Here is an 18,096-nt window from a genome sequence, read left to right on the forward strand (position 1 = left end):
GCCACAAACTCCTCTTCTCCCCTATTCTATTCAATTTTTGACATTAGTTACGTGATCTACCCATCCAATCTTCAGCATTCTTCTGTAGCACCACATTTCGAAAGCTTCTATTCTCTTCTACTCCAAACTATTTATCGTCCATGTTTCACTTCCATACGTGACTACACTCCATACAAATACTTTCAGAAACGACTTCCTGACACTTAAATCTACACTCGATGTTAACGAATTCCTATTCTTCAGAAACGCTTTCCTTGCCATTGCCAGTCTACATTTGATATCCTCTCTACTTGGACCATCATCAGTTATTTTCCTCCCCAAATAGCAAAACTCCTTTACTACTTTAAGTGTCTCATTCCCTAATCTAATTCCTTCAGCATCATCCGATTTAATTCGACTACATTCCATGATCCTCGTTTTGATTTTGCTGATGTTCATCTCATATCCTCCTGTAAGTAGGATGTTTAGGTTTTTTTATTGGTAACGCCACTAGCGCTGTGTGCAATCTGTGGCTGGTTTGCATTGTTGTCTGCCATTGTAGTGTTGGGCAGCGGCAGCTGGATGTGAACAGCGCGTGGTGTTGCGAAGTTGGAGGTGAGCCGCCAGCAGTGGTGGATGTGGGGAGCGAGATGGCGGGTTTTGAAATTTGTAAGACTGGATGTCATGAACTGCTATATATATTATGACTATTAAGATAAATACATTGTTTGTTCTCTATTATAATCTTTCATTCGCTAACTATGCCTATTAGTAGTTAGTGCCTTCCGTAGTTTGAATCTTTTAGTTAGCTGGCAGTAGTGGCGCTCGCTGTATTGCAGTAGCTTGAGTAACAAAGATTTTTGTGAGGTAAGTGATATGTGAAACGTATAGGTTAATGTTAGTCAGGGCCATTCTTTCGTAGGGATTTTTAAAAGTCACATTGCGTTGCGCTGAAAAATATTGTGTGTCAGTTTAAGCACAGTCAAGTATAATTGTTCTAAGGGGACGTTTCATACTCCTTTCATGACACTGTCCATTCCGTTCAACTGCTCTTCCAAGTCCTTTGCTGTCTCTGACAGAATTACAATGTCATCGGCGAACCTCAACGTTTTTATTTCTTCTTCATAGACTTTAATACCTACTCCGAACTTTTCTTTTGTTTCCTTTACTGCTTGCTCAATATACAGTTTGAATATAATCGGGGGGAGGCTACAACCCTGTCTCACTCCCTTTCCAACCACTGCTTCCCTTTCATGCCCCTCGACTATTATAACTGCCAACTGGTTTCTGTACAAATTGTAAATAGCCTTTCGCTCCCTGTATTTTACCCCTGCCACCTGCAGAATTTGAAAGAGAGTATTCCAGTCAACATTCTCAAAAGCCTTCTCTAAGTCTACAAATGCTAGAAACGTAGGTTTGCCTTTCCTTAATCTTTCTTCTAAAATAAGGCGTAAGTTCAGTATTGCCTCACGTGTTCCAACATTTCTACGGAATCCAAACTCATCTGCCCCGAGGTCGAATTCTACTAGTTTTTCCATTCGTCTGTAAAGCATTCGCGTAAGTATTTTACAGCTGTGACTTATTAAATTGATAGTTCGATAATTTCACAACTGTCAACACTTGTATTTTTTGGGATTGGAATTATTGTATTCTTCTCGAAGTCTGAGGGTATTTCGCCTGTCTCATACATCTTGCTCACCAGATGGTAGAGCTCTGTCATGACTGGCTCTCCCAAGGCCGTCAGTAGTTTTAATGGAATGTTGTCTACTCCGGAGGCCTTGTTTCGACTCAGGTCTTTCAGTGCTCTGTCAAACTCTTCACGCAGTATCGTATCTCCCATTTTATCTTCATCTACATCCTCTTCCATTTCCATAATATTGTCTACAAGTACATCGCCCTTGTATAGACCCTCTATATACTCCTTCCACCTTTCTGCTTTCTCTTCTTTGCTTAGTACTGGGTTTCCACCTGAGCTCTTGATATTCATACAAGTGGTTCTCTTTTCTCCAAAGGTCTCTTTAGTTTTCCTGTAGGCAGTATCTAACTTACCCCTAGTGAGATAAGCCTCTACATCCTTACATTTGTCCTCTAGCCATTCCTGCTTAGCAGTTCTGCACTTACTGTCAATCTCATTTTTGAGACGTTTGTATTCCTTTTTGCCTGCTTCATTTACAGCATTTTTATATTTTCTCCTTTCATCAATTAAGTTCAATATTTCTTCTGTTACCCAAGGATTTTTAGTAGCCCTCGTCTTTTTACCTACTTTATCCTCTGCTGCCTTCACTACTTCATCCCTCAAAGCTAGCCATTCTTCTTCTACTGTATTTCTTGCCCCCATTCCTGTCAATTGTTCCCTTATTCTCTCCCTGAAACTCTGTACAACCTCTGGTTTAGTCAGTTTATCCAGGTCCCATCTCCTTAAAGTCCCATCTTTTTGCAGTTTCTTCAGTTTTAATCTACAGTTCATAGCCAATATATTGTGGTCAGAGTCCACATCTGCCCGTGGAAATGTCTTACAATTTAAAACCTGGTTCCTTAATCTCTGTCTTACCATTATATAATCTATCTGATACCTTCTAGTACCTCCAGGGTTCTTCCATCTATAAACAAGGTACACTGCTTAAACTCGCAGTTGAAAAGAAATTATCATTACTCCCACAACAATCAAAGCCTTTCACCTAACCGTCAAGATTATAGTAGACTTTGGAACAGCATTTCAGTTACGTGTTACAGAGCGGCACTGCGTGTCATCAAACGACAAAAGATACGTGAAACATAATATTCTAATAACGACAGGCCCTCAGAAAACTAATGTGTGTGCGGCCAAGCGCCCAGGAAAATAGTAATGCTCAATTAAGGTGGCATCTATACTTTCTAATTTGCAACCTTTCATATCAGAAAACATCATTACATGTTAGTAGAATTGAATATTCAGCATTTACAACTGCATTTACCATTGATACTGAGAATAAGTCATCTTAATTATTTCTTTTGCTGTACGAACATTGACAATAATATCATACAATTAGGATAGCAGTACAAATGGCACCTATACCGTGCGACCAAATTCTTGTCATAGAGTGCCAAGAATACTTAACGAATAAAGAAAACTTAAGAGAACTTACGAATACACAGTGATTAACGTGTACAAATTGTATATGTATGACATATATTTAATACTGTACATGATTCTTTTCCATGAACTGAAAGAGAATGAACTCAATTGTATGAGCGAAATGAAGGAGAAAAGAGACGTTAGATTTAGACAAGAAGAAACTGAACTTGGGCCATAAGTTGACCAGTGGCAGAAACATTTACAAGGTAAGGACATTTGTCTCAGAGCACCAGCTTGCTGATATAGTGACTAGTAACTTTTTCTGGTGCATGAAACCTATGAAAATTTGTATGAACTGTAACTCATGTCAAGTAACATTTACATGTAAACTGCATTTACATGTCAACTGCTCCTTGACAGCAGTTTGAGTAGCAGCTGTTTGATCGGTTACTGCTGCTACAATGGCAGGTTGTCTAGATTTAAGTGAGTCTGAACGAGGTGCTACAGTCGGCGCAGAGCGATTGCACACACCGTCTCAGAGGTAGCGATGAAATGGGGATTTTCCCGTACTATCGTTTCACGAGTGTACCATGAATATCAGGAATCCGGTAAATCATCAACTCTCCGACGCTGCGGCCTGAAAAACGTCCTGCAATAGTGGAACCAACGACGAGTGAAGAGAATCGTTCAACGTGACAGAAGTGCAACCCTTCCGCAAATCGCTGCAAATTTCAATGCTGGGCCATCAACAAGTGTCAGTGTGCGAACCATTCAACGAAACATCATCGATGGGCTTTCGAAGCCAAAGATCCACTTGTGTAACCTTGATGACTGCGTGACACAAAGCCTTATGCCTCGCCTGGGCAGGTTAACACCGACATAGGACCGTTGATTACGGGAAACATGTTGTCTGGTCGGACGAGTGTCGTTTCAAATTCTGTCCAGCGGATGAACGTGTATGGAGACAACAACCTTATGAATCCATGGACCCTGCATGTCAGCAGGGCACTGTTCAGGCTGGTTGAGGCTCTGTAATGCTTGGTGCTTTTGCAGTGATGAGGGACCCCTGATACGTCTAGATATAGGTGGAACGTACGTAAGCATCCTGTCTGATCACCTGCATCCATTCGTGTCTATTATGCATTTCTAAGCACTTGGGCAAGTCCAGCAGGACAATGCGACACCCCACACGTCCAGAATTGCTATACAGTGGCTCTAGGAACACTGTTCTGAGTTTAAACATTTCCGCTGGCCACAACGAGCTGATCAGATGAGATTCCCCACCCCTTCGTACTCTTGTTATTTATGGACATCCCTGCTGGATCCATGGTGTCAGTTCTCTTCTGCATTACTTCAGACATTAGTCGAGTTCACGCCACACTATGTTAGACAGATGTACCAATTTTTTTGGCTCTCCATTGTACAATGCTGGTGGTCGCCACATTGAGCCTCTGTTATAACGCATCTGTGCTCCTCGACCAGTGTCAGGCGGTGACTGGCTGGATGCTGCCTCCTTATGGCAAAGATAGCGCTTTTGACGTCAGTACTTATCAGTCCATCGCCGTGCGAGACAACGCCGTCCTCAGCAGCGTACTAGCCAACGTGAAATGGCCACCTCTATTGATGGTGTTATCCTCTTTAATTACATGAACTGTTACTCTTCTTGGTAATAGGGTGGCCGTCGATTGTAAATTAAAATCCATTTTAAAATGCATGTTGAACTACCGCCCTTGTTTCGTGGCGTTGTTCTTTCGTGTGTACGGTATACACGACGTACTACATCTACTATATGAAGGACTTATTTTAATAGTGGTACAAGTACATTTTTCTTCATTTTGAGATACAGTCATAAAGTTAAATGAGCGCTGAAAAATCTACAATTGAGATACCAGAAATATTGAAGCATACGGCTTCTTGCTAGAGATGAACCTATCTTTCTATTTGTTTGGATCATTAATTTCAGAAGCATTATAGGCAGAAAAGTGGAGATAGTGAACATGTACTACTATTGAAATAGACCCTTCATACCTACATCTACACCCTACGAACCATTACGAAGCACATGGCAGAGGCTACATCCCATTGTACTAGTTATTACGGTTCCTTCCTGTTCCATTCGCGTATGGAGCGCGAGGAGAATAATTCAAAAAATGGTTCAAATGGCTCTTAGCACTATGGGACTCAACTTCTGAGGTCATCAGTCCCCTAGAACTTAGAACTACGTAAACCTAACTAACCTAAGGACATCACACACATCGATGCCCGAGGCAGGATTCGAACCTGCGACCGTAGAGGTCTCGCGGTTCCAGACTGTAGCGCCTAGAACTGCTCGGCCACTCCGGCCGGCGAGGAGAATAATTGTCTGAATGACTTTGCGGGTGCTGCAGTTATTGTAATCTTGTCCTCACGATCTGTGGTTCAGTGAGCGTAGGGGGCTATACGCTGAAGAGCTAAAGAAACTGGTATATCTTTCTAATATCGTGTAGGAATCCCGCGAGTACGCAGAAGTGCCGCAACGAGATGTGGCACGGTCTCGACCAATGTCTGAGTCAGTGCTGGACGGAACTGACACCGTGAGTCCTGCAGGGCTGCCCATAAATCAGGAAGAGTGCGAGGGGGTGGAGATATCTTCCGAACAGCACGTTGCAAGGCATCCCAGATATGCTCGATAATGTTCATGTCTGGGGAATTTGGTGGCCAGCGGCAGCGTTTAAACTCAGTAGAGTTTCCCTGGAGCCGCTCTGTAGCAATTCTGGACGTATGGGATGTCGCGTTGTCCTGCTGAAATTTCCCAAATCTATCTGGATGCAGGTGATCAGAAAGGATGCTTACGTACGTGTCACATGTCAGAGTGGTATGTAGACGCACCAGGGGTCCCATACCACTCCAACTGCACACGGCTCACACCATTACAGAGCCTCCAACCTGCTGACAGGTAGGGTCGATGTATTCACGCGCTTGCCTCCATAGCTGCACACGTCCATTCACTGGATATAATTTGAAACGAGACTCGTCTGGCCAGGGAACATGTTTCCAGTCATCAACAGTCCACTGTAGGTGTTAACAGGCCCAGGCGAGGCGCAAAGCTTTGTGCCATGTGCTCATGAATGTTGACCGAGTGGGCCTTCCGCTATGAAAGCTCATATCAAAAATGTTTCTTTGAACGGTTCACACGCTGACACTTGTTGTAGCCTGACGTTGAAATCTGCAGCAATTTGCGGAAGGGTTGCACTTCTGTCAGGTTGATCGATTCTCTTCAGTTGTCGTCTGCCCGGTTCTTGTATGATCTTCTTCTGGCGGCAGCAATGTCGGAGGTTTGATGTTCCACCATATTCCTGATACTGATGGTACACTGGTGAAATTGTGGTACGGGAAAATGCCCACTTCAGCCCCACCTCGGAGATTCTGCGTCCCAGCGCTCGTGCGTAGACTGTAACACCACGTTCAGACTCACCTAAATCTTGATAACCTCCCATTGTAGCAACCGTAACAGATCGAACAACTGAGCCCGACACTTGTTGTCTTATACAGGCGTTTCCGACTGCAGCGCTCTATTCTGCCAGTTTACATATGTCCGTGTTTGAATACGCATGCATATACCAGTTTTTTTGGCGCCTCAGTGTAGCGTATTCCTGCAACAATCATTTAATGGCAGTTCTTGAAAATTTGTTAGTAGACTTGCTCGTGATGCTCTTCAAGAGTGCCGGTCCAGATTCTTCAGTATATCTGTGACATTCTCCCACGGATCAAACAAGTCTGTGACCAATTGCGCTACTCTTCTCTCTACACGCTCACTATCCCCTATTAGTCCTGTTTGGTACGGGTCTCACACACTTGAGCGACACGCTACAACCGGTCACATGGGTAATTTGTAAGCAATCTTCTTTGTAGACTAATTACATATTCCCAGTGTCCTACCAATGAATCAAAGTCTGTCACTTGTTCTATCCATCACTGATCCCATGGAATCTTTACATTTCATGCCTCCTACACAGTGTTACACTCAGCTTTTTGTATGAGTTGCACCATTCCAACTGTGGCTCATTGGATTGTACTCGTAGGGTACTACGTTCTTCTCGTTTTGTGAAGTACACAGATTCCCATTTTTAAATATTTAAAGCGAGTTGCCACTCTCTGACGACTTTTAAATCTTATCAATATCTGACTGAATATTTGTGCAGCATGTTTCAGACAGTACTCCGTTACAGGTAACTGAGTTATGTGCAAAAAGTTTGGCGTTAATATTAATATTGTCAGGGAGCGAAAGTCTATTTACAATTTGTACACAAACCAGATGGCAGTTATTACAGTCGAGGGGCATGAAAGGGAAGCAGTGGTTAGGAAGGGAGTGAGACAGGGCTGTAGCCTCTCCCTGATGTTATTTAATCTGTATATTGAGCAAGCAATAAAGGAAACAAAAGAAAAATTCGGAGTAGGTATTAAATTCCATGGAGAAGAAATAAAAATGTTGAGATTCGCCGATGACATTGTAAATCTGTCAGAGACAGCAAAGGACTTGGAAGAGCAGTTGAATGCAATGGACAGTGTCCTGAAAGGAGGATATAAGATGAACATCATCAAAAGCTAAACGAGGATAATGGAATGTAATCGAATTAAGTTGGGTGATGGTGAGGGAATTAGATTAGGAAATGAGACACTTAAAGTAGTGAAGGAGTTTTGCTATTTGGGGAGCAAAATAACTGATGATGGTCGAAGTAGAGGAGATATAAAATGTGGACTGGCAATGGCAAGGAAAGCGTTTTTGAAAAAGAGAAATTTTTTAACATCGATTATAGATTTAAGTGCCAGGAAGTCGTTTCTGAAAGTATTTGTATGGAGTGTAGCCATATATGGAAGTGAAACATGGACGATAAATAGTTTCGATAAGAAGAGAATAGAAGCTTTCGAAATGTGGTGCTACAGAAGAATGCTGAAGATTAGATGGGCACATCAAATAACTAATGAGGAGGTATTGAATAGAATTGGGGAGAAGAGGAGTATGTGGCGCAACTTGACAAAAGGAAGGGACCGGTTAGTAGGACATGTTCTGAGGCATCAAGGGATAACAAATTTAGCGTTGGAGGGCAGCGTGGAGGGTAAAAATCGTAGAGGGAGACCAAGAGATGAATACACTAAGGAGATTTCAGAAGGATGTACGTTGCAGTAAGTACTGGGAGATGAAGAAGCTTGCACAGGGTAGGGTAACATCGAGAACTGCATCAAACCAGTCTCAGGACTGAAGACCACAACAACAACATTAATATTGTCTGCAAGGTCATTGACATACAACATGCACAGGAAAGGTTGCAACACACTTCCTGGGCCACACTCGAGGTTACCTCTACGTCTGAAGATGAGTCTCCATCCCAGGTAACAAGCTGCGTCCTGCCGACTAAAAATCCTCGATACACTGACAAAAACCACTTAAACCCCACATTGTCGTACTTCTGACAATAGGCGTAAATGGTACTGAGTCAAATGCTTTTCGGAAAAGTGAGAAATACTGCACCTGCCTGACTGGCTTGATCCAAAGCCTTCTGTATGCCACCTGACAAACATGGGAGTTGTAGTTTCACATGATCGATGTTTTCGGAGGCCATGCTGGTTGGGAAACAGGAGGACATCCTGTTCGACACACCTCATTACGTTTGACCTCAGAATATTGGACGGTAATTTCGTGGAACACTTCTGTCATGTAGACAGGTGTCACCTGCGCCTCTTCCCAAGAGGTGGGCACGGTTTTTTGTTGAAGGGGTTTATGGCAGATATAGTTAGAAGAGGGGCTTGCACAGTCTATATAGAGTCTGACAGGTATTCCATTGGGCCAAAGAGCTTTGTTCAGTTTTAACGATTTCAACTGTTTCTCAATACCACTGACACTAATACTTGTATTCACTGGTGTGAGGACTAAATTCTGTTGGAATTTCCTTTTGTAAAGGAGCATTTTAAAAACGGAATTAAGCATTTCAACCCAAAATTTCATTTCCTGCCTCATTCGCTAGGCGCTGGACCCTAACTAGTTCACTAACAAACCAACTGTCTTTAGATATTGTGCTGGCGCACACCTTCGCCACCTCACCTGCCAGCACTAGGGAGCACTGTACAGAAGGCACTGCTTAACTAGGCGCGCCTATGGTCGAAAAGACCGAGACACGCTCCCAGGCTCCACGCCGATAACAACCGCTGGGCAGCGTGCATATCGGCCGCCGCCTCCATCCGAGCTCTCTCAAGCTCTCAATCTCAGCACCCAAGCGCGTCGCATCGGGACTTCGATCTCACTGCACCTCAATACCTCGCATTGTCCTCCAGTAGTCCACAGTGACAGCCATCGTTAGCTGTGAGCTCATCGCATATACACTACTGGCCACGAAAGTTGCTACACCACGAAGATGACGTGCTACAGGCGCGTAATTTAACCGACAGGAACAAGATGCTGTGATATGCAAATGATAAGCTTTTCAGAGCATTCACACAAGGTTGGCGCCGATGGCGACACCTACAACGCGCTGACATGTGGAAAGTTTCCAGCCGATTTCTCATACACAAACAGCAGTTGACCGGCGTTGCCTGGTGAAACGTTGTTGTGATGCCTCGTGTGAGCAGGAGAAATGCGTATCGTCACGTTTCCGGCTTGGTCGTGTTGTAGCCTATCGCGAATGCGGTTTATCGTATCGCGACATTGCTGCTCGCGTTGGTCGAGATCCAATGACTGTTAGCAGAATATAGAATCGGTGGGTTCAGGAGGGTAATACGGAACGCCGTGCTGGATCCCAACGGCCTCGTATCAGTAGCAGTCGAGATGACAGGCATCTTATCCGCTTGGCTGTAATGGATTGTGCAGCCACGTCTCGATCACTGAGTCAGCAGATGGGGACGTTTGCAAGACAACAACCATCTGCACGAACAGTTCTACGACGTTTGCACGTAATCCATGTAACTTCCGTGAACCAACACTGCATGATCATATGGTTGAGGTTTAGTGTGCAGTGTCTGCAAGTGGCATTATTGGTCCCACCTTCTTTCATCAGACGCTGACCTCGGCTCTTTACATTACGAACATTTTGAGGCACCATTAACGGAGGCTGAAAAGACCTACAGTTACTTCTAACAGGATGGAGCAACTGCTGAGACGGCTGACCAATTCTTGGAGCACATTCACACAATCTTCACGGATGACACAGTTGTTAGTATAGATCAGCCCTAGCTAGCCATCCAGCCAACTTTATCTGTCAGTGTGCCATTACTTTGTGTGGGGAGCCCTCAATTCGAAGGCGTATCGCAACAACTCTCATAGTTTTCAAGTACTACAGAAAAATATTCCGGATGAGGCAGCAGCAACTCCAGCACTTCCGCCTTCAGCAACTTGGTGACCAGAGTCCAAAAGTGCCAGGACGTGGATGGTGGTCACTTTTAGCACCTGCTACCGTATTTCCTTTCCTCTACTGTGTTTCTTCGTATCCTGGAAATCTGTTCTTGTGCCCACTTTAATTTTCCCCAGTCTGTACACACACACACACACACACACACACACACACACACACACACACACACACACACACAATGCATACAGGGTTAATGACCTAATACTTGAACCTCATATATCGAAGAAATAGAAAGTTTTTGATTTTGGAATCTGCTTCAAAAGTGTGGCCATATTCATAACAATATATGTAGTGTGAGGTGCCGCTTAATAAGCATTTCACATAGGTGTTTAATCACTGGGACTTTTATGAATTATTCTTAGGTAGGCGTACCTACTCGAAGTGTATTTTTAACTGAACTGAAACAAGTTTCAACACAGACAACTTCTATAAAAGAAACTTTCCTCTGAAAATAGTTTATATTTAAAAATAAAGTTCATATCAAAGAATTGAATTAAAATGTTGGTTAATGTAGGAAACGAAAATGTTTATTATAATTAGTAATAGTTGTTCTTCATAGGGATTACCACAGCTAACGACAAAAGACATCCACAGTCTCTTCATTAAGTGTTCAGAAATTTAATAATTTCGATGTGATGATGATGTTTGTAATGTACAAAAAAATTTCTGTGCAAAGTGTGTACTATTTCTTGAGGCATGTAAGTGTACTTCAATTATAGGTAGGACACATCATTGCCTGTTATATCTGTATTCAAATAGTTACATTCCCAAATTTTCACAAAGGAGAGAAGCTAATCGTAAGATTGGGTTATGAGAAAGTGGGTAGTCCCAACTTGTCAGGTAGTTTTAAAGAAACACAAGGATATTATTTTGTTGATTGCTACGAAAGAAGATGGAAAAGTTTATGTCCAATATCAGAACCACGAATATGAAGGATCGAAGAAGAAGTAGACAAGTTAATTATGTTTCACTATTTCTGTACCATTACAAGCCTTATAGCAAATTCTGGTATTATAAAATATGATACTCTAATTTACAAATTAAAATGAATGTAGCATGATTCATTCAAATAAAATAAATACAGTACAAAAGAAACCTGCCTTACGCTAGAAAAAAGTTAATTCACATACCTTGAAGGTAAACTGTGGAGCAATTAATTCTTCATTGAGACTCACTTTCAGGAAACCATATTGTGGTGTACTGTGTGTCAGAGACAAACAGTCTTCACCCACAGGTAATGAAGAAACAGGAACTGTTAAATGGCCAACATTCTCACCAGCTTCAATTTCTAATAATTTGAAACCTGTAGTTATATAGCACTTGTTTAATAAACATTTTCCATGTGTTCTACAGGCTTTCATCAAACAACACAGATATAGACATAATGGGAACACTTTACAACAGCTGAGCGAGTTGTAGAAATATGTATTATTTGAACTATAAAAATATAACTAAAATGGAAATGTAATAATAAGGCAGTGCAGATAGAAAAGTGAGCTGATTGAACTGACAGATAGAGGACATATGTAACATTAAATTAAATATGTAGATATTAAGCTCTGACAGGCTGAAACTGCTGGCACAGCAAATGTCAATTTGTTAAAATCAGTTTGAGACTCTGCAGAAAAGAATGAGAGGCAGTCAATGAAAACGTAATATGTCTCAGTCAATAAACAAAGAGTATCTATGTTTAAGAGGCTTGAGATTACACTTACTGTTGGTAATTGCATAAAGGTTATTACATTTTTGCAAAGAAATTAAAAGAATTAGTGAGATAGGGTATTTGAGATGTAACTTATTTTGTGAAAGTTGCATGACAGAAACCAAGTAACATCAGAAACTGAAAACTAGAGGCAAAAATAATTCATCTATAGATATATTTAACTTTAGTATGTTCTGTCTGCAGGTGCAGTAAACACTGTACAAATCTAATTCACTTGAGTCCATACTCATACAAGCAAATGATTTCCTTGGTTCCCTTACAGTACTTCTTCCATTTACAGGATCTATCTGAAGAGCTGGGTAATTTACATGTCTCTTTGTAGAAAATCTATGACATACACACAAATTACTTCAAAGCAGTCAAGCAAATTGACTTGTTGTTTTCTCAGGTGATCTTTTCAGTAGAATAATATGGAACAATTTGAACAGTTTTAATGTTTACTGCCGGTAGTGACTGGTTTAAAAATAATTACTTGCTCTACATCTATCAAAAAATGAAGTACTTCTCATATGTAACAACAGATTTGGCCTAATATAGGCATCCACAACATACTGAGTAATGAAATATGTTTAATTAAATACAGTGGAAAGCATAAGTTATGAAAGATACAATAATAAACGTCAGAGCTGGTTAAATACCTGTAATAAGAGGAGGCAGGGCATTTAGGTAAAGTATTTCAAACAGTGTAACAATGAAAATTTCATATTCATGACTACTTCACATTAAGTTAATCACTAGTATATTCAGTTATTCTAGTAAATTCTTGCAATATTTTGCACATTTTGCATGTCCATTTGATATCATAGAAAGGAACTAAAATTATGGGGACAACTCTTATAAAAATATAAAGCAAATCTTAAACTATCTCAACCAAGCCTTGTTGATCTCATCATTGAAATAATAATAATAATAATAATAATAATAATAATAATAATAATAATAATAGTTATAATAATAGTAATAATAATAATCATTATTATTATTATTATTATTATTATTATTATTATTATTATTATGTATTGAATTGTAAGGCAAAACAATTACAATAAAAGTAACACAATGAGTGAAAGTACAGATTAAAGTATAAACGCAAAGAACTTTTTCTCCATTGTTGTACACTGTAAGACAAAGAAAAGAAGATGACGCACCATCAAGGAGATATGAAAATAGGTTATAAATTTATATTCATACATGCATTGATGGAAAATACAAAATAGTAAACTCTGGCGGCCAGTGGATGGATATGTGACACTGCAGTGCAGAATCGTTGTGCCGTGGGCAATCATAACAAATAGGGGAGTTATTGATACCAAGGTACAAGATCTTCTCGAATTTCATTTTGTGTACTCAGATGGACAGTAATTATGTCTTGCCGACAGATGTGTGGACAATATACGCGAGATGTGAGCATTTGAGAGATGATGCGTGGCTGGGCTCAAAGAACCTGATTGGAGTAATTGATGAATCGTTTGACATTTGAATAGAAGTGATGGCACTATTCGATGATGTTGGCAGAAATGGGTGAACCACGAGCGAACACGACATCAAAAAGCAAGCAGTCGGCCGAGAGAGCTGACAGAAAAAGAGGACTGAACACGCCTTAGGCCAGATTTAACGTTGTCGTTGATCCAATGTGCACCTGCTGCATCTGTACTCTCAAGGATCACTAATAGGGGGCTGACAGAAAGAGGGCTGAGCTCACGGCACCACTTAGGCCTACTACCGTGACCTCTGTACACCAAGAAGCCCCTTTACAGTGGCTTTGGGCACATTCACTCTGAAATCTCATTGACTGGACTATAACTGTCTTCATTGATGAGTCCCCCTCCAAACTTAGCCCTGATGACCAGCACGTCTGGAGTCACTCCAGACAGCGGCCATATGACTCGACAACCTGAAGTGACGATCTGGGTCATCATTTTATGTCGTAACAGGACCCCTTTGGTTGTAGTGCTTACCAAACCTTACACTGGCTATCAAGGTCGCTGGATCTCTCCCCAACTAACAACGTTTGGGCCATTAAGGACACGGCCCTCCAACCACATGGGGATTTTTACCATGTACCGTGCTGATTGGACAGAATTTGGCATGATATCCTCAAAATGACGTCCAACAACTCTGTCAATCAGTGCCAGGACAAATACCTAGTTGCATAAGGCCCATATGTACACCAATGCCTTATTGACTCGATCAGTTTTTGAAGTTCTTACTCTTGAATAAATCATCCTATTTTTCTGGAATTATACTCACTTATTTGCCTGTACATTTACATCGCATCTACCGTTTCCGTCCCACTCGGATAATTCCTTCGTGGTGCATCGTTGTCGTTTTTGTTCTTTCTTTTTTCGTCACCAAATGTATTATGTTATGATCGAGGACACTGCCAGTGGATACAATTAAGACCACCATCTTTTAGAATGTATTGTTCTTATTTCCTGTTACAAATGTTTTGTTTCTTTTAGGCATTAGAACAATGTTCTAATCTTAAATTGGATAAAATAATGTTTTCCTGTGATCCTTTAAGAGGAATACGAGTTTGGGATTCAGTCAGTTACATGTCTTGTTCGAGGTCACTTAATATGAATATGAAGCCAAGTGTTATAAACAATTGTAAGATCTGAGGCTAATTCCGCTGGAGAGCGGCAGTGTGTGAATTACGGAGCTCAGAGGCGTCGAGAGTTGGTACACCTGGAAATTACAGGCGCCTCCAACACAGCGTGCCATGGGAACACGGGATATTGTGGCAGGCTAAACAGTGAAACCAATAAGACGTGAACGCTGCAGTAGTAACGGCGCACGAGTTACGCCACACAGCGAGGGGTTGACTGGAGCATGGCAAACGAGGCACTGCTCTACGTAACTAACTGTGGAACGGCAGCTGTCACGCAAATTAAACTTGTTTCACACTCAAAACAGAAAAATAATATACTTGTGTATTTCACCCAGGAGCAATGGTACGGACTGGAACGGATGTTCCAAGGGACATGGACACCTTAGTACGACTTTTGGCATCGCTTTAAGTACACTCATGCTCACAAATTAAGGACAATTACAGAATGTGGTGCCAGACAACGTGGCACTACACAAAACTGGCGCTAATAGCATAGGCACGTAGGGAACACACACGACACAGATCTGTAGGCCCACGGTATCGGTGATATGTTGAGAAAACCGTTCCAAAACACATGTGCTACCGAACGACACTGTTTCCTGCGCATTTACCCCGACATCAATATGGGATATGATCACCGTACACACGTACACAGGCCGCACAACAGTTTGGCACACTTTGGATCAGGTGGTCGAGCAGTGCCTCTCGGAGTTCCTGAAGTGTTCAAACGGTTTGAAGATGTGCAAGGATGTCGACCGAGAGCATCCCAGACGTGCTCGATGGGGTTTAGGTCTGGAGAACAGGCAGGCCACTCCATTCGCCTGATATCTTCCGTTTCAATAGCAGCTCTGTGGGTCTGTGCGTTATCACCCATCAGGACGAAGGTGGGACCCATTACACCCTGTAAAGGCGGACATACTGGTGCAAAATGACGTCTCGATACTCCAGACCTGTTACAGTTCCTCTGTCAAAGACATGCAGGGGTGTACGTGCACCGACCGTAATCCCACCCCAGACCGTCAAACCGCGACCTCCATACAGGTCACTTTCAAGGACATTAAGGGGTTGGTATCTCGTTCCTGGTTCACGCCAGATGAAATGCTGGCGCGAATCACTGCTCAGACTATACCTGGACTCATGCGTGAACATGACCTGGGATCACTGTTCCAATGACCATGTACTGTGTTCCTGACACCAGGCTTTATGGGCTCTCGTGTGACCAGTGGTCAATGGAATGCACCTTGCAGGTCTCCAGGCGAATACATCGTGTCTGTTCAGTCGTCTGTAGACTGTGTGTCTGGGGACAACTGTTCCAGTGGCTGCGGTAAGGTCCCGAGCGAGGCTATGTGCAGTACTCCGTGGCCGTCTGCGGGCACTGATCGTGAGATATCGGTCTTCTTGTGGTGTTGTACACTGTGGACGTCCAGCACTGTAGCGCCTGGACATGTTTCCTGTCTGCTGGAATCGTTGCCGTAAACTTGAGATCACACTTGGTGGCACACGGAGGGCCCGTGCTATGACCTGCTGTGTTTGACAAGCCTCCAGTCGCCCTAGTATTCTACCCCTCATAACGTCATCTGTATGTGTTCATTGAGCCATTTTCTACACACAGTCACCACTAGCACGTCTGAAAACGTCTGCACACTTACTCGCTGCACCGTACTCTGACATGCACCAACACCCCTCTGCGTATGTGGCCTGCTGCCAGCGGCACGGTGCGACTACCGCAGGTCAAATGCACCGCACGGTCATACCGCGAGATGATGTAGACCCGAAAACGCCCACCAGAGTGTTGTTTCACCATTCATCAGCATTAGCCTTAATTCATGAGCATGAGAGTATAAGAGAGGAGGAAAAATAAAACTGTGCGATTTTTAAAATTCCGGCGATACTGATGCCATACTAGTATACAATAACAGTAACTGGTTTTCCAAATTACAGTCTATTCAAGGGAAGACTTCCAGTGCCATGCCAAAGGAAACATTACAAATCACTCAGTCTTTCACGCAGGAAGATGCAGTTGGTGACCTCCCCCAAGTGTTGGTAATGCTAGCTCGCTCAGTCATGCGTGGATCATTTTTAGGAGGAGACTGGTCAGGCTACAATTTAACAATAACAGGAATAACACAACTGACAGTTCAGACATTTACAGTATATACCTACAGGCGTAGTGTGACAAGGTGTGGAGAAAGTGGGATCGCCTCTTTTGCCTGAAGTAAAGTAAGGAAACCATGGAAAATATAAACCAGGAGGACCAGATGAAGATTGGAGCCTCCATCCTTGTAAATACAAGGTCAGTCTGTTGGAAACAGAGTAACCTCATTCAGGTTATACCTAGTGCAGAGTACATTTTTGCAAAGATTTTATTTCACATAGTAAAAGATTGTTGCTACACTGTCCACTCACTCCACACAATCTATCACAGTGAGTACCGGGCGTGAGTCGTGCTTCGGTAGCTCAGATGGTAGAGCACTTGCCCCCGAAAGGCAAAGGTCCCGAGTTCGAGTCTCGGTCGGGCACACAGTTTTAATCTGCCAGGAAGTTTCATATCAGCGCACACTCCGCTGCAGAGTGAAAATCTCATTCTGGAAACATCCCCCAGGCTGTGGCTAAGCCATGTCTCTGCAGTATCCTTTCTTTCAGGAGTGCTAGTTCTGCATGGTTCGTAGGAGAGCTTCTGTAAAGTTTGGAAGGTAGGAGACGAGATACTGGCAGAAGTAAAGCTGTGAGTACCGGGCGTGAGTCGTGCTTCGGTAGCTCAGATGGTAGAGCACTTGCCCGCGAAAGGCAAAGGTCCCGCGTTCGAGTCTCGGTCGGGCACACAGTTTTAATCTGCCAGGAAGTTTCATATCACAGTACACTTTTTACACGTCATTTCATGCTGAAACTCTACGCCCAGCATCATTATACATAAGGCCATATGAACGATGTTTTGGTCAATTTACCTGTATAATGAGTGAGGTATTAAGCTCAGGAAGAGGGAAACCTCACCAGGCCCGGACACTGGAAGCATTGACAGATTGATAGCTCTTTCTTGATTCGGTGGGTGGTGGTTCATGGTCGTTCTTAGTTGGTGGAGCGATTTGTCTGGTTAATTCCGATAACGAACGAGACTCCAGCCTGCTAACTCGTCGCCTGACATCCTTCGTGCTGTCAGCGATTACTTTTCTTCTTAGAGGGACAGTATCACACATTGCGGAGGTTTAAGAGTAAGTCGAAGTGTTAAGTGAAATGACAATGTGTTCTTGTTATTATTGACAAATTTGAAAGGAGTCTACTGGGGCAAACTTGCATGTGGCACCCGAATATGACAAGCATGTTGATGTAAACTAAACTGAAACTCTGA

The 18,096-nt window shown here is 42.6% G+C and overlaps 1 protein-coding gene across 1 annotated transcript in view; it reads right to left on the reverse strand.

The window, feature by feature from the left end:
- LOC126294954 (uncharacterized) overlaps positions 1-18,096 on the reverse strand; it is a 607,599-nt gene that overhangs the window by 432,012 nt on the left and 157,491 nt on the right. The window contains exon 8 of the mRNA XM_049987174.1: positions 11,547-11,719. Within this exon, the coding sequence (XP_049843131.1) occupies positions 11,547-11,719 (173 nt within the window). The remainder of the gene's footprint in view (positions 1-11,546; positions 11,720-18,096) is intronic.

Source organism: Schistocerca gregaria, chromosome 11, assembly GCF_023897955.1.
Source record: "Schistocerca gregaria isolate iqSchGreg1 chromosome 11, iqSchGreg1.2, whole genome shotgun sequence".
Lineage (NCBI taxonomy): Eukaryota > Metazoa > Arthropoda > Insecta > Orthoptera > Acrididae > Schistocerca > Schistocerca gregaria.